Genomic DNA, 18,598 nt, shown 5'->3' on the forward strand with positions numbered 1-18,598 from the left:
ATAATCGTCATAATTCCCATCATCCCCACTGCTAACACTCAAGCTCCTTGATTAGTGCACAACTCCCAGACGAGCCATTGCTAATGCTAAATAATTCTCTTCAGCCTCCTGCTACTATTCTGCAGGATCTCCAATTAAATATAATGTCCCTGATGAGCCATATTAATGTGAACAAATTCCTACCAGGAATCCTATCTTATTCCATTTTCCCCAAAAATGTAGAGAAAGTAATTTAGCCAAGCTGAAGATAATCAAAACATTTTAAACTGATATAGTATTATAATGTCTCGGCAAAACATGTTTATCCAAAGTCAATAAAAGAAAAAGGGTGGAAAAAGTAATGTCTAAACATGTTAAATGCTTTCTTCTCCTGATTAATTTGTTCTTCACTGAAAAGTCTAGTGTTTTAAATAAGCATAGGTAGATACATTGCATTCTTAATCCAAAAAGGTTACCGAAAGCTAAGTTTTATGAGAAAAGTGAGCAGTAGCAAGTTTTAAAGCAAATATGCCATTTAAAAACCCTTCAATTATCTAATTACCAGAACTCCAAGGTCCATAATCACATTAATGAAACCAATTCCTTCCTTCCCATTAAATGCAGTATTACAGTCACTATCAGAGGCTTTGCCATGGAATTTTATGTTGCTGATAAGAAAACTTCATCTTGAACAATGACAACTATAAGTATTTTTTGCAAGAATGAATTAAGAATCTTATAGATTTTCTATTGCAATCTAAAAGACTGGGAACGCTTCTGATCTAATTAAGACTAACTGGGAAACATGGACTATGATGGCCACCACCTTACAATATTCTGTACTAGCAAAAGAAATTTAAGAAAATGTTAGTTATGCTCGCTTCGGCAGCACATATACTAAAAATAAGAAAATGTTAGTTAAATATACCATCTCAACTACACACACATATAACAAAAGGTCACCTGATTTTTCAGTTACCACCCCCAAAAAGTTTTACAAACTTCACTCTGGTCATTTATTCCTATTTGAGGATTAATAATTACATTAGCTGAAAATAAGTCCATTAACAGATTTTGTGAAATAATTTTTTAAAAATTAAGAACTTTAACTCCTTTTCAAATTAAAACAAAGGTTGAAAAATATCCTGAAAAGTAAATCATGTAAATGAGAAAAGGTAAATGGTTTTGACACTTAAATTTCTTTCAACTCTATATACACCTAGGATAAAAGTGAAGATATTCTAACAAAAATATAAACAGATAAGTTTATTAAAATATATATATATATGAAAAGATATAAAATAAAGACATTCTAACAACCCCATAAAATTTTTATAAGGTTTTCCCTAAGGTCTTTTATACCTTCGCCTACATTAATGTATTCCATCTCCATTTACCTGATCATTACCCTCCAGTTTGTTCAGCTGGAACCAACATACACTAATTACACAGACGTCACGAAGTCCTATTTGTCCTCAGTACCTCCCCAGACAGCAGGGAAATCATATCAAGGGTAGGCATGCTAAGTGATGATTCCCCCCACCTTACTGTCAATCATCCCAGAGTGCTCAGAGGAAACCCCACTCAACCTCATTACTGAATCCTAAGGGTAAGACTACAATACTCACCAGGAATCATACTTCAAACAGCAGGCTGCCTGGCCAAGATGTGAGTCACAATGACTACTTCCCTGATTTTAGGTTTTGGTGTTAATGCAATATATACCAAGTATTTCTCATTTCAATACAATGTTACTATACACAGACAAAGCAACAAAATATTGATAAGTTCAATTTAGGAGTCCAGGTAGGAAATATAGTCAAAGGTTGAAGTACAGAATCATTTAATCTCATTTAAAAAGAAAAAAATCAAAACCCTAACTTCAGAGGTTTAAAACAAATATAACAATATTTTGCTACTTCTTATGGAAAGGTTTACTAGTCCTTTTACTTGAAAACACACATACATACATAAAGTGATCATAAAAGTAAATAAAGTTATCTAACAAGCATTTTGAGAAGTACAAACACAACAATCTCTAAATTCTCATAATTATTTGTTCCCACTATTCACCAAACTAATGAAGACCTACCTACCCATTTAAAAAGTCCCAGTCACCAAAACCATCAAACATTTCTCATTCCTTATCATTTCTTAACTTCTCTGGGACTACCTAAAATCACAGTACATTAGTGGCATAAAACCCTACAATCCACCTGTCCTGCCTTCTAAGTCAATATAGTATTAATAAGGTCCTCTTAAATAAAATCTCCCACATCAGCCCTCTACCTAAAATCTAATCAATTTATTTCATAAATGTGTCTCATCTTGCTCCAAAATTTTATGTAGTGGTCCTAATAATTTTCACTTTATAAGGTATTACAATTTTTTTTTTTTTTGGCCCTGTGTGGCACGCACGATCTTAGTTCCGTGACCAGGGATCGAACCCATGCTCCGTGCAGTAAAAGCGTGGAGTCTTAACCACTGGGTCACCAGGGAAGTCCCCAATATTTTTTTAACATCTGTTAGTACAGTTCCCTCTTCAATTTTCCTCAAAATTGTCTAGGCCATTCTTGCATATTTACTCCTTTGTCAATCCCCACCACCACCACTGTTACATTATTACATTTATTAGGATTTACTACAAAAACATAGATCTAGAAATAACTAGCATTTACAATATTGTTTCCTTATATAAAAATAAGAAGTTCTCATATAAGTCGTACGAATTCATTTTAAATTCATATCATAAAGTGTTTTATCTTTGCCACTACTTCCAGGAGGTTAAATTTTTTTAAGTTGTATTTTCTACCTTGTTGATACTTAGGAAAGCTACAGATTTCTTTGTATTTATTTTTTAACTACCACAGAGACTCTTCTTACTGTTTCTAAAGAGTTGTTCAGTTGCCGGTATAACTAGAAACTCGATACAATTTTATTATTTCTGCCTTTCCTGTCCACCATTTTATAACTCTTGCCTAACTGCATTGCCGAGCACTTCTAGGATGCTATTAAATACTAGTGGTGACAGTAAATGTATGGGTCTTCATCCTGACTTCCATGAGAATGCTTCCTATGAGGTATGACCTCTTCATTCTGGGAGGGCAGTATTTATTTAATCCTGTTTTACTAAGGATTTTACAAGAAGACAGTGAATTTCTTTTACATGACATCTAGGCTTCCATCAAGATGATCATATAGTTTTCCTCCACTAACTTATTAGTATATTTAATTAAATTAATAGTGTCTAACATTAAACCATACTGAAATGTCATGAATACACTCTGCATGACTGCAGCACATTACTTAAATAAATTTTACTCTACTTTCTATTACTTAGGATTCTTCTATCAATATATAATTACAGTCATTGTAATTTTATTTTTTGCTTACTATCTTTGCCCAGATTTTGATTTCTGAATTACTATGCTGGTTTCATAAAAAGAAATGGAAATCTATTTTTCTTTCTCTAAGTCTAGAGCAATTTAAATAGTGTCAAAATTTCTTAAAAAAATTTCTTGCTTCCTGAAAATTTCAAAGAATCCTTGCAAGAATCTCTAGGCCTGGACACTCAAGAGTCCTTTAGTCAATTATTTCCGACCTTATTCAGGTGCTTTCATGCACAGAGTTGCAGGCCTATACACAATTATTTGTCACCAGTTTTGTAAACTAAGCAAAACAAAATAACTACCTAACATTTTTTAAAGGCTTTTAAAACCAGGTTAAACCCCACTTTCAATAATGAATAGAACAACCAGAAGATCAGCCAGGAAACAGATGACTTAAATATCCCTATGAACCAACCAGTCCTAAAAGACATCTATAGAACACTCCACCCAGCAGCAGCAGAATACACATTCTTAAGTTCACATGGAACATTCTCCAGGACAGATCATATGCTAGTCCATAAAACAAACATCAAAAAATTTTAAAGGATAGAAACAGTAGAAAACACATTCTCTGACCAAAAAAGAAGGAAATTAGAAATCAGTAATAGAAATAAACTTGGGAAATTCATAAATATGTGGAATTAAACAACAAACTCCTAAATAACAAGTGGGTCAAAGAAATCAAAAGGGCAACTAGAAATTACTTTCGGAAATGAAAATGAAGATACAATGTGTCAAAACATGGGATGCAGCTAAAACAATAGAGAAAAATGAACGGTTAAACACCTATATTAAAAAGACCTCAAAACAACCTAGTTTTTCTACTTTAAGAAACTATTTTTTAAAAGAGCAAACTAAACCCAAAGCGAGCAGAATGAAGGAAACAAAAACTAGTGTAAATAGAAATGACATAGAGAATTTAAAAAGAGAGAAATCAATGATACCAAAAGTCAGTTCTTTGAAAAGATCAATGAAACTGAAAACCGTTAGCTAAAATGACAAAGAAAACATGAAAAAACTCAAATAACTAAAACCAGGAATGAAAGAGACATTACTGCCAGCCTTATAGAAATAAAAATGATTAAAAAATACTATAAACAATCACATAATAAACAATAACTTAAGATGAAATGGACAAATTCCTAGAAAGACAAACTATAGACACTAACTCAGGAAGAAATAGAAAATCTCAATAAATCTACAAGAGACTGAATTAGTAATCAAACAACTACCCACAGAGAAAAGCTCAGACCCAGATGGCTTCACTGGTGAATTCCACCAAACATTTCAGGAACAATTAATACCAATTCTTCACAAACTCTTCCAAAACAACAGAAGATGAGAGAACACTTCCCATCTTATACTATGAGGCCAGTATCACTCTGATACCAAAAACAAAAACATCAAATGAAATGAAATCTATAGACCAATATCTCTTATAAACATGGATGAAAAATTCTCTACAAAACACCAGCAAACTGAATCCAGCAATATACACAAAGGACTATACATCATGACCAAGTGTGATTTATCCCAGGAATGCAAGGCTAGTTTAACATCCAAAAATTAATTAATATACCATATCAATGGAATAAAGGATAAAAACCACATTATCATCTCAGTAGACACAGCAAAAGCATTTGTAAAAATCCAACACCCAGTCATGACAAAAACTCTCAACAAACTAGGAATAGCAGGGCACTTCCTCAACCTAATAATGGGAATTTATGAAAATCTCAGAGCCTAAATCAAACTTAGGTGTGGAATACTGAATGTTTTCCCCCGAAGATGAGGAACAAAACAGGATGTCTGCTCTCACCACTCCTTTTCAGTATCATTCTGGAAATTAAAGCAAGGGAAATCAGGCAAGACTATGAAATAAAAAGCATCCAGTTAGAAAAGAAAGAAGTAAACCTATCTCTCTTTACACATGACATGATCTTCTAGAGAGAATCCCAAGGAATCTATTATATTTTTAAAAACTATTAGAACTAATAAACAAGTTCAGCAAGGTTGCAGGACACAAAATCACTATTAAAAAATCAACTGGGGCTTCCCTGGTGGCGCAGTGGCTGAGGGTCCGCCTGCCGATGTAGGGGACGCGGGTTCGCGCCCCGGTCTGGGAGGATCCCGCATGCCGCGGAGCGGCTGGGCCCATGGGCCATGGCTGCTGAACCTGCGCATCCGGAGCCTGTGCTCCGCCATGGGAGAGGCCACAGTAGTGAGAGGCCCATGTACCGCAAAAAAAAAAAAAAAAATCAATTGTATTCCTGTACATCTGCAATCAACGATAAAAACTGAAATTAAAAAATTGCAATTCTAGGGAATTCCCTGGCAGTCCAGTGGTTAGGACGCCACTCTTCCACTGCAGGGGGCACGGGTTCAATCCCTGGTTAGGGAATGAAGATCCTGCAAGCTGCATGGTGAGGCCAAAAAAAAAAAAAAATGAGGATGAAATTGCAATTCTGACAGCCTCAGAAATAATATTAAAATACTTAGGAATAAATACAGCAAAGTAAGTGCAAAACTTATACTCTGAAAACTACAAAACATTGTTGAAAGAAATTAAAGCAACGTAGATAAGTGGAACAACATCAAATGGAATATCCATGCTCATGTATAGGAGGACTTAAAAATGTTGAGATAGGGCTTCCCTGGTGGCGCAGTGGTTGAGAGTCCACCTGCTGATGCGAAGGACACGGGTTCGTGCCCCAGTCTGGGAGGATCCCACATGCCGCGGAGCGGCTGGGCTCGTGAGCCATGGCCGCTGAGCCTGCGCGTCCGGATCCTGTGCTCTGCAATGGGAGAGGCCACAACAGTGAGAGGCCCGCGTACCGCCAAAAAAAAAAAAAAAAAAAAAAAAGTTGAGATAAAGATATTTCTCAAACTGATCTACAGATAAAACACAATGCCTATCACAATCCCAGCAGGATACAGTTTTCCACTAGGACCATTTTCCCCTCATAAACCATTCTCCACAAATCTTTTCAAAGAATAATAAGGGCCTGAAGAATGATACATAAAAGACAATTCATGACTTGATAAGAGGCTTAACCCCTATTTTGCTCTCTCTGGCCCTGACCATTTCCCACTGGAGTACTTTACATTGCTTGTTGACTCTGGCCTCATCCTCTGGATGCAGTTGCACTAATCTCATCAATACGTATGAACTGTTTTCCTGGGTAAAGCCTGACTCTGAGACTGCTCTGGGTCAGTCTTCTCAAAGAAAGCAAGAAAACTTCCTCAACAGAGAACAGGATATCATCCTATTTTAAGACAATCCAACAGTAAGCGAACTAGACTGATAACTGCAAACCCTCCCTAGAAGCACCTAAAAGTCCCAGATTAAATATAACAAACTTCTTTAAATGAACAGTTTGGCTTACAAGAACCACAAGCAATCCCTAGGGATCAAAAATGAAGAAGAGAAAAAAAAAAGAGAAAAAAAAAAAACGAAGCAGCAGCTAAAAGCCAGACAGTATCCACTAGAGTCGATACCACTAATCTTGGAGAGTATAAGTGGGGATCTGAATAACCTAGAGAACTGAGTTTTAACTCTCAGAGAAAGGAACCAATTGTGAGCTGAAGATGTGAAGGAAAACTCCTACATAAGGCCATGTTGCTCAAAGGTTACATCCTCAGGACTTCCCTGGTGCTCCAGTGGCTAAGACTCCACGCTCCAGTGCAGGGGGCCCGGGTTCGACCCCTGGTTGGGGAGCTAGATCCCACATGGCACAACAAAGACTACATCCTCAGTGAAGGGGGGTGGGGTTTCAATAATCTACTAAGTAGGGAGAAGACATACTTATTATCAGCTGTGCTTCAAAGTAAAGGAAAAAGTCTCCTCAGGAAATTAGAAACCATGGGCCTATTTAACAGAGGGGGTGTGTGTGTGCGTGTGTGCGTGTGCGTGTGCGTGTGCGTGGTTTCATCTGGTTTTGCCCCATCCTCATAATTCAGCAACCTTCGCGCCAAGAAATTAATATAAAAATTAGTCAGTGATACCCCGGACAACCCAAATCATGTGGAGTTCAACGATAGAGATACCAAATATGAGGTCACAAGACAAAATCTACACATGTGAGGAAACAATCCATTGTGAGGAAGAGTCAGAAATATAAATAGATACATAAGATCTTGAAGTAAAATAACAAAATGATAGAACTTTTAAAATAAGTATGCTATAAAAAAAAAAGTATGCTATAAATAAGACAGGAAAGGACTCAAATACTTAAGAAAAAAGACAAAACAAAAATCAGGCAGGGAATTTCCTGGCAGTCCAGGGGTTAGTACTCCGCACTTTCACTGCCAAGGGCACGGGCTCAATCCCTGGTCCGGGAACTAAGATCCCGCAAGCCACATGGCCCAGCCAAAAATAAAATTAACTGTGCTTTAAAAAAAAAACCAGGCAGATTCAAAAAGGAGCAGTTAGACCCAACAGATTCCTCAAAAGACAGCAAAGATGACAAAAGCAACCAAAGTAATCACAGTGTCAGGCAATTTTCACTGGTGAATGCAAAAATGTTAGTAACATGAGAGGTTGCTGTGGGACAAAACCTGCACGTGGATTCAACGATTCACCCCCCCAAAATTAATTTTAAAAGAGGGGGAATGCACCATTTTAATGGAAGGGACCCATGGAAGAAAACTGCATAATGGTCTTTAAAAGCCAACTTTTTCCCATTCAACATTCACTGTTTGCAAGTTACTTGGCTTTCCTTCTTTGTGTGACTTACCACTTAATAGTTGTAATAACTGTTAGTCTTCTTCCCCTGATTAACTGCTTAAAAATTAGTTGTTTTTAACATAAAATTAATAGTTTTCACAATCAACTGTTGCAGTATTTTCCTACTATAATAGTATTTACATTTCAATTTATGAAATTAACACATGAAGCATGTAAGATTTTTTTACTCCAAGTAACAGTGAAAATGCTCACCTCTTGAAAATCAATATTGAAACATTTATAATACATCTGAATAGCATGCCTTGTTCATAATACCGACATTATACAGTTCATTAGATATGATGGTAACCTTTGTGATCACATGTTAAAGAAGCAAAATATGCTGTTAGAGGAATTCACCTTTTTGTCTTTCTTGAGGCTGAAGCAGAAACCAAATAGCAAATCTGGCCCTATTTCTAAGGCTTAAATCAAACTTTGAACATTCTAACCATCATTATTATCCTGCTTTTACTTATAGTATCTTTCTAGAAACCGACTTACAGGAGGTCATATGAAGAGGAAGTTTTGACCGAGCATGCACTGCTTGCTTCCCACCGTGGGGCCTGGCAAATCTTATTTTAAACTATATATCATAATCTCTGGTTAAAAAAAAAAAAAAGTGGCTAAAAATATTTAAAATATAAAAACTACCACCTCTGCTTCAGGAAGGATAAATGACAAAGACTTAAAACTCAAACCAACTCTTTTGAAACCAGTTTTGCCAAAGTCTGGAAAGTGACTGTCCACAAAGCTAGAAATGTAACAGTGAGAAAAGTTAGTCATGCTCTTTGGAGCAACAGCTTACAGAAGTAGATTATTCTGTAATACCACATTGAAATATAAACAAATAGGAAAAAGCTGAAATATAAATAATCTTGGCTATATGCCGACAGTCACCTCTATGAGAACACAGCATAGAGAATTAACTATATACTGTGATATGAAAAAAAAATTACAAGTGAAAGTTTGTTGTTAGGCTTGAAATAAAAACAGTGATTGTCCACAATTCAAACATTTTTCTCTCAATTTACCCATGAATGAAAACACAGCCTGAGCTAATACACTGAAAAATAAACACAAGATGAGAAGAGTGAATTTTAAATCTACTACTGGCTTGACAGTAACACAAACTTTTTTCTGAAGTAGCTTTACTATTGGTAAATGCCTTAGTTTACCAATCAAGAATGACATTAAAGCAACAGTTTTCTCATTATTTCATGAATATTTTGTGAGGAATATAAACTACTGAAACTATCACAGTTAAAACAGATTATTAGTAAAGAAGCCAGAAACCAATATTCAAAAAAAATCAAACAGTATATACGCAAAACAAGTTCTTTTAACTGCTTAATTACTTTTAAAGTAAAGGATAAATATTTTAAATGTACCAGCCAAATAAACTAGATAATATACTTAACCTTTATTCTGGGGAAATTAGAGTAGCTTGCAATCATTTCCATTTTGCTTTTTAAAAAAGGAAGAGAGTCACAATAAGACAACAGGAACAACATACTTCTAGATAAAATTTTAAAATCACAAAGACTGAAAATTCTTTGCATTAAATTACTATACGATAAAAGCTGACATTACCAATAGGTCCTGTTATCAGAAGTTGTGTGAAAGAATGAAAAACAGTAACTTATATCAAAGTACAACTACTTACATTTCATGTCATACAGTTCCAATAATTCATACACTTTTCCCATGGGATTTTTTTCTACTCATTCATAGTTTATTACTGCTAAAAATGCCTGTTTTGATAAAAATCCCCAATAAAATTATATATCAGTCACTGCTTTACGCTATATCTTCTTTTGTTCATGTCCAATTAGCATTAGCCTATCTTTGATTTATCAAACTTTCAGCTGCACATGGTAAAGCATTTAGGAAGGTTAAACAATTACAGCATCCCGAGTGACAGTGGAGTTATCCTGTGCGGAAATGTGCTCCCATAAGGCAGCACTGTATAAACATTTCATTAGGGCTTCCTTGGTGGCACAGTGGTTAAGAATCCACCTGCCGATGCAGGGGACCGGGTTCGAGCCCTGGTCAGGGAAGATCCCACATGCCACGGAGCAACTAAGCCCGTGCGCCACAACTACTCAGCCTGCGCTCTAGAGCCCACGAGCCACAACTAATGAAGCCTGCACACTTAGAGCCCATGCTCCTCAACAAGAGAAGCCACCGCAATGAGAAGCCCGCGCACCGCAACAGAGTAGCCCCCGCTCGCTCCAACTAGAGAAAGCCCGCACTCAGTAACAAAGACACAAATCAGCCAAAAATAAATAAAAGAAAATAAATTTTTAAAAAAAAAACACATTTCATTAATCTTTGAATCTAACTATCTCATGCTTTGCTTAAATGTACTTGGTGACCAGAATCAGTTTACCAAATTTTTATTCTATTCTAGGCTTTTAAAGCCTTGAAAATAAGAGTTAAGACACATACTGGAGACATTATGATGCTCCCATTTTGCTTAATACAAGAGTAATAAAACAGGTATTTTTTTTAATTGTGTACCTTTTCAGGCCAACAAAAAAAACCTACATCTTTCACTTTTTTTCTATTTGATCCAAAATAAGGTCCCGATTCAAACAAAGCAAATATACTTACAGAACTAGCATCAACATCACTGTGGATGGCAACCGTCTTAATGCCCATCTTCTTGCAAGTTTTAATAACCTATATTAAAGTACATTAATGTTATCTATTAATAGTAATTCATATTTAAAGGGATTTAATAATAATAAAATTCACAGAGTAAAATGGAAAATAAGATTAAAATTCCACTCACCCTACATGCAATTTCTCCTCTATTAGCAACAAGAATTTTATCAAAAGTCTAAAAAGAGAAAAAACACGTAAGAAATTGTTACTCTTGCTTTGGGACCAGAAAACACCAAGCTTTTCCACAATTACCATTGGGCATGATCCTAATAAACATTACTTCCTACAGTAGTATTAAATACTATACATATGCTCATTTACAACCAGGCTGCTACTAAACTCACCTGGTAGTATCTGGCGTTACAATTATCCTCTTAAAGCATCAATTGACTAGGTTAGATAATTCATAAGGGGACTAAATTCTCTTGCCAAAAGATAATCTTCAAATGATATTTCAGAATACTAAGAAACTTTAGAAGAAATTGCTTGAGAATTTACTTGATTATTTTCTAAATTCAGGGAAATTCTAAGTGTTATGTTTATCAAAGGGAAGTCTGATATAATTTATATTCTATCTCTTTGGGATTGGGCCACAGCATTAAATGATACTTTTGATAAATGAGAACAGATACTATTTATGCTTATTTCCAAAGATTCCCAGACAAAGCAGGTTATGCTATTTGAGTACAATGTTAAGTTTGAATAACCACCAAATTTTTAAACAGCTGAGGCCATATAATAGAAAAAGAAGTTCCATTCTGTGTGGGGCTAGAGACCTAATTTCTAAGCCCAGCTTTGCCATTAATGATCTATTTGACTCTAAGTAAATCAATCTCTGTAAATTGAAATCTCTTGACTTCCACATATATAAATTGATAACATTCTAATGGGAAACTATTTAACAAGGTTCTCTCCCTACTCTAAAAGTGTACAGGCTAATCCTTTTAAAGAAATGCACACAAACAATTATAAGTAATTTGGATGCAACACATTTTAGTACACAACGACTGCTAGGTTAGTGAATTGTTACACGTTAAATGGAACTATTTTTTTAAGTTTTAGTTATATTTCTAAAAGAAAAGTTATATATAATCTTAATAGTACTCATATATTGGGCTTCCCTGGTGGCGCAGTGGTTGAGAGTCCGCCTGCCGATGCAGGGGACACGGGTTCGTGCCCCGGTCTGGGAAGATCCCACATGCCGCAGAGCCGCTGGGCCCTGTGAGCCATGGCCGCTGAGCCTGCGCGACCGGAGCCTGTGCTCTGCAACGGGAGAGGCCACAACAGTGAGAGGCCCGCGTACCGCAAAAAAAAAAAGTACTCATATAACTTAGAGCTATATTTTAACCCAACAGGTAATCACAGAATCTCAGAACTGGAATAGGCCTTTAAAGTCTTGATTTAACCTTTATATCACACATGGCTTATTCCACCAAACTGAGACAAGCCTCGACCTTAAAACTGGTAAATTCCTAATTTGATAGAATCCTAAGTCATTCAGAGCCCTGAGCAGATGGGCCCTTAAAATATCCTAATCTCACCTCAGGCGTGAGGCTATAAAATCATCTGCCTTTCTATTCTCATCTGCTCATGGTAAATTCCTGTTAAACAATAAGCATATTCTAAGAAAAAAAATGTTCATACTTCCTTGAACTGCATTTTAAAATGTGAATTTTTATTAAGTATTAAACAGACTACATCTGATAAAAGCAGCACAAACACTGGAAGTTACACATTAAGCAACTGGTGCAGCAAATATAACAAATTATTGACATCATAATATTACACGGAGTACAAATTCCACCCTAATCCCTATCCAAGAAGCAGAATAATGGTTAAGAGCCAGTCTGGAGCCAAACTGTCCAGGTTGGAATCCCAACACTACCACATGTTCTTCTGTGGACAAGTCCTCCTCCTGAACCCTCATTTCCTGGTATGTAAAATGAGAGTAAGAATAGCACCTGCCACAAGAGGCTGCGGGAATATTAACACCCTTAAAGTGTTTAGAGTAGTGCCTAGCACATAATATATACTCAGTAGGTGTTAGCTAGAGTATTGTTATTCACTCCTTTGGGCCACAAACCAGATTACAAACCCAGGAGTGTGATTCCAACAGGGATAAATCTGTACCAAAATGATCACTGCACCTCACACATTTCTATTCATCTCTGTTCAGGGCTTGTGATAGTTAGTTTTATGTGCAACTTGATTCGTCCACAGGGTGTTCAGATTAAATGTTTTTTCTGCGGTGTCTGTGGGCGTGTTTCTAGATGAAACTAACATTGAATCAGTGGACTCAGTAAAGCAGACAGCCCTCCCCAGTGTGGGTGGGCATCATCCACCCTACTGAGGGCCTGACAGACTAAAAAGTGGAGGAAGGGACGATTAGTTCTGCCTGCCGGATTGAGCTGGAACACTGGTCTTCTCCTAGCCTTGGACTGGGAAATATACCATCAGCCCCCCTGGTTCCCAGACCTTTGAACCTGGACTAGAATTTCAGTATCAGCTTTCCTGGGTCTCCAGCTTGCCACAGCAGATTGTGGTGGGACTTCTCAGCCTCCATAATTATGTGAGCCAGTAAAAAAAATCTCCCTATGTCTCCTACTGGTTCTGTTTCTCTGAAGAACCCTGACTAATATAGGACTATTAATGGATTACCAATTAGTACACAAGCTCAATAAAGCTAATATCAATTAATCTTCCATACCTAAGATTTTCTTTTAACTAAATAACAGATGAATATGGTTCAGAATTTAGAAGGTACACGAGGGGACACACTGTAGGGACACCTAGGCCCTTGCCCCAAAGGCAACTACTACTAGTTTCCTGAATATTCTTCCAGGTAGGCTATGCATATAAAAGAATGTATATACAAATAATTTTTTTAATTAGCCTTTTTTTTTTTATTTTTTTGGCTGCGCCATGTTTCATGCGGGATCTTAGTTCCCAGAACCAGGGATCAAACCCGCGCCTCCTGCAGTGGAAGCGTGGAGTCTTAACCACTGGACCACCAGGGAAGTCCCCATACAAGTAAATTTAAACCAACTTTTTGCGGGGGAGAGCCGCACCATGTGGCTTGTGAGATCTTAGTTCCCAGACCAGGGACTGAACCTGGGCCGCTGGCAATAAGAGCACAGAGTTTTAACCACTGGACCGCCAGGGAATTCCCTAAACCAATCTCTCCCTCTACATCAACAATTACAGGTGAACATCAAGTGCATTCGATCAAGTGCATTCGATAACTACAATATGGCACAATCACAACAAAATGTGTTAAGCGCTACAACACAGCTGTGTTAAGTGCAGCGAAGGGAGAGAGTGAACAGCATGCGTTAAGGCAGTGACATTGAAAGCAGACGGTAGCACTGAAAAACTACAAGTAATTTTTAAGACAGCTCAAGCACAAAACAAGTATGTGGGCACTGTGGCAAATAAAGCTGGGGTAAAAAGGCTGGATTAAGAAAGGACCTTCTTTCATTTCATTTCATCTCATTCATATCATTTAAAGACCTGGGACTTTATCCTGTATCTGGAGAGCCGTATACAAGACACTCCGAAGATACTCTAAGAGGAAAATCAAAAACAACAACTTTAAGCCAGGAACCTGAATCCTTGAAGCCAGGGGGCTTTCAGGTACCATGGGAGATAAAGAACTTTTGCAGAAACTGTTTGCTTTTTTAATTTTTTATTTTTACACAATTTTTAAAGGTTACTTTCCATTTACAGTTGTTACAAAATATTGGCTATATTCCCTGTGTTGTACAATACATCCTTAAGCCTGTTGGGTACTGAGGTAAACTACTGGGTACTGAGGTACCCAATGGTCTGTACCTCCCACTGCTGCACCCCTATGTTGCCCCCAGCACAGGTACCACTACTTTGTTCTCTGTATCTGTGAGTCTGCTTCTTTTACATTATATTCACTAGTTTGTTGTATCTTTTAGATTCCACATATAAGTGATATCATATAGTATTTGTCTTTCTCTGTCTGACATTTCACTCAGCAAAATGCCCTCCAAGTCCATCCATGTTGCTGCAAATGGTCAATTTTCATTCCTTTTTATGGCTGAGTAGTATTCCATTGTGTACATATACCACATCTTCTTTATCCATTCATCTGGTGATGGACACTTAGGTTATTTCCATGTCTTGACAACTGTAAATAATGCTGCTATGAACACTGGGGTGTGTAGCAACTGTTTTATACCTTTGCTATTGCTGTCATGGGGTAAAAAACACACTGGAAGTTTCATGAGAATTTTTTTAAGTTATTTTCTTTTAATCCGTTCTCTCTCTACCCCTCCTTCCTTTTTTCCCTTCCCTATGTTTAGATCATAGCTGGCATCTAAAACCAGCAAGGACACTTCTCTCCATTCAGGGACCAAGAGAAAGGCTGAGCTGGCCTGTTCCACTGGGTATTTGGAGGAATGGCGGCAGAACTCTAGATCCCGAGTCACTCACCAAGCACTTCCGAGAAGGAGTACAGCACAGTGGATAAACCCACCAGCTCAGGAGAAAGACAGTCTTGCGTTTACACCCAGCTTACACTTACTATTGTGGGTTTTAAGCTTCCGTTTCCAAATGTACAAAACTGAATGAACAAAACAGTTAAGGATAATATTAAGCAGCTGACATTACCTATATGCCAGGTACTGTGGAAAATCCCTTCTGCGTACTACCTCATTTAATCCGCGTAAGAGTCCTATGAGGTCAGTTTTGATAAAATCCCAATTTTAAAATGAGAAAATTGAGGTCTGATGAAGCATAATCACTTGCCTAAGTCACCGGCAAAGTTAACTAGCAGTAAAGCCAGAGTTCACACCTCGGTATTTGTGTCAAAACACACCATGATATGACATAACCAGAGTATAATGGTGCAAGTTTTAAACACTGTATTATCAATGCCAGGACTTCCCTGGGATCCAGTGGTTAAGACTCCGTGCTTCCAATGCAGGGGGCACAGGTTCGATCCCTGGTAGGGGAACTAAGATCCCTCATGCCTTGTGGCATGGCCAAAACATAAAAAATAATAAAATAAAATAAAATACATTAAAGTTAATTTCACCTGTTTTGTTTTTTTGTGTTTTTTTTTTTGCGGTACACGGGCCTCTCACTGTTGCGGCCTCTCCCGTTGCGGAGCACAGGCTCCGGATGTGCAGGCTCAGCGGCCATGGCTCACGGGCCCAGCTGCTCCGCAGCATGTGGGATCTTCCCAGACCGGGGCACGAACCCGTGTCCCCTGCATCGGCAGGCACACTCTCAACCACTGCGCCACCAGAGAAGCCCTCACCTGTTTCTTTTTAATGTGGCTATTAGAAAACATAAAATTACATATGCCCTACAATTGTGTCCACAATATATTTCTTTTGAACTGCAGTGATATACACCCTTTTTTTCCCCGAGCCTCCAGATTCTTTTGAGTAGTTTTGCATATGTCAACCGACAAGTTAGAAGACTATTTCATTCTCAGATGATCATTCATATTAGTTCTACTTTAATGACATTTAACTTGAACCATCTCATCTTAACCAAAACTCTTCTTCTGCCTTCTTTGATGCCTTTATTGTCACCAAATCATGTTTTACCTCCAATCACCACTTCTAGTTCCTTTATCTCTCCTCTTACAAGCCTCAAACATTATCATGTATCAAGATTTTAACTGGAATTTCCCTGTCCCAAAATTTACAATACCCATAATTGCCGTCATTCAAAATGAATCTTACAAATATTAAGTAAATGAAAAAAAAAATCCAATAGTTTAATCAAAATCTCTCAACTGCCTAGTCTAAGAAAGAATGTTGTATTAGTGATCCTGCTGAAAACAAGGGAAACACATTGTAAATTTATTCGATTTGTGGTATAGGTAAAAATACAAAATTTAAAGACTCAGGTTGTGGCCCACAATGAAAAAAGGAACAAAGATTGAGCACTTATAAAACCTATGATGTAGAGCAATAAATAATTACACAGCATCAATAAAATTTAATCTGCCCAGTGAACATAACATGGAGACAACAAAGTAAAACCATTATAACTTAACCGTTAAAAGTATTTTTTAAATACTTACTTTTTCATTAGAATCATATGCCGCTGAACAGAGACTACGAGACACCACTAAATGCTGTCTTGAATAATGTGGAACATGCTATCAAAAGAAAAAAAAGAAAGTGAAATAAACTACAGATACTTGAATGAACTTTATTTTTCAAGTTCATTCATTTTCAAGTTTATTTTCAAGTAAATATTTTTCAGGGTAATTCTTCCAGTATGCTTCTAGCTACAGTGTTTCATCAATCAATATATGTAGTTCTAAGCAACATACCATAACTATAGAAGGTAAATCATAACTAGACACATCCCCTTGGCACACATGAGGAAACCAAAGGCATCAAAACAATCTCCAGAAAAGTAGAATAAGAGCCAATGGGTCAAGTAAAATTAGAAGAAAGGTCTTTCTGATCATGCAGACTGATATGGCAGGATCAGAATGTCACATACCATGCAGAACTTTATACAACATAAAACAAGTGACTTGGCATTCAAAGAGCTTCAATTTTAACAGCGGCCAGAAAAATAACAAAATATTATTTTTTATTTGCTAATGTCTTAAACATGATTTCTTATTTTACTTATTCTGGTATAAACGTGGTTTGGCAAATAAAAATGAAAAGGTAATACTAATAATCAAGTTCACTTCTAATTCATTACCATAAATGTTTGTGGAAAAAGTATGTCTTGGGGGCTTCCCTGGTGGCGCAGTGGTTGAGAGTCCGCCTGCCAACGCAGGAGACATGGGTTCGTGCCCCAGTCCGGGAAGATCCCACATGCCGTGGAGCGGCTGGGCCCGTGAGCCATTGCCGCTGACCCTGTGCGTCCGGAGTCTGTGCGTCCAGAGCCTGTGCTCCACAACGGGAGAGGCCACAACAGTGAGAGGCCCGCGTACCGCAAAAAAAAAAAAAAAAAAAAAAAGCATATCTTAAGCCTTTAAAACATTAAGAATAATCAGTAATAAAGGTTATAGCCAAAGTTTAAGAAAATAATTTAGCCAGTAGTCACTGATGAAGGTAGACCAAGAAAAAAAAAGGCGGTGGGGGACTTCCTTGGTGGTCCAGTGGTTAAGAATCTACCTGTCAATGCAGGGGACACAGGTTCGATCCCTGGTCCAGGAAGATCCCAAGTGCTGAGGGGCAACTAAGCCCGTGCGCCACAACTACTGAGCCTGTGCTCTAGAGCCCGTGAGCCGCAACTACTGAGCCCATGTGCTGCGACTACTGAAACCGCACGCCTAGAGCCCATGCTCCGCACAAAGAGAAGCCACCGCAATGAGAAGCCCACACATCTCAAGGAAGAGTAGCCCCTGCTCGCTGCAACTAAAGACCCCGCGAGCAGCAACCAAGATCCAGCGCAGCCAAAAAAAAGGGGGGGGGATGGACAGGGGCAAAAGGCAACAGGTACTACGTCGGAGAATTTTCTAATATCATAACTCAAATACGAAGCAAAAAATTTTTATTACATTTTAAAATGAAAAAGATGTATACAGTTATTTTTTTAGAAATATATAGCCCCAAATTACAAAATGTAATCTTTATGCAAAAGTGAATGTAGTAGATAAGAAATATACACTTTACAAAACAAAACCTACATTACCAAGTAAAAAGAACTGATGATGAACAATGAACTGAGAATGGGAAGAAAATTGACTTTATTACTGTGTCTCTTTCACAGCAACAAAACTCACTCTCATAGTCATGCAAGCATCCCTGTGAGTTCAAGAGTATTAGTCCCAATTTTTAAAATGAGAAAACTGAGTCTCAAGAATTTTAAATTTTCAAGTCAC

The 18,598-nt window shown here is 37.4% G+C and overlaps 1 protein-coding gene across 2 annotated transcripts in view; it reads right to left on the bottom strand.

The window, feature by feature from the left end:
• PCCA (propionyl-CoA carboxylase subunit alpha) overlaps positions 1-18,598 on the bottom strand; it is a 356,179-nt gene that overhangs the window by 330,313 nt on the left and 7,268 nt on the right. Inside the window, exons 2-4 of one of the 2 annotated variants that reach the window (XM_082675555.1) lie at positions 16,829-16,906; positions 10,889-10,936; positions 10,708-10,776 (exon numbers count right to left, since the gene is read on the bottom strand). In XM_082675555.1, the coding sequence (XP_082531681.1) occupies positions 10,708-10,776; positions 10,889-10,936; positions 16,829-16,906 (195 nt within the window). The remainder of the gene's footprint in view (positions 1-10,707; positions 10,777-10,888; positions 10,937-16,828; positions 16,907-18,598) is intronic. The other variant, XM_082675556.1, reaches the window with a different exon arrangement.

Source organism: Grampus griseus (genome assembly GCF_964374135.1).
Source record: "Grampus griseus genome assembly, chromosome: 18".
In the NCBI taxonomy this organism is placed as follows: domain Eukaryota; kingdom Metazoa; phylum Chordata; class Mammalia; order Artiodactyla; family Delphinidae; genus Grampus; species Grampus griseus.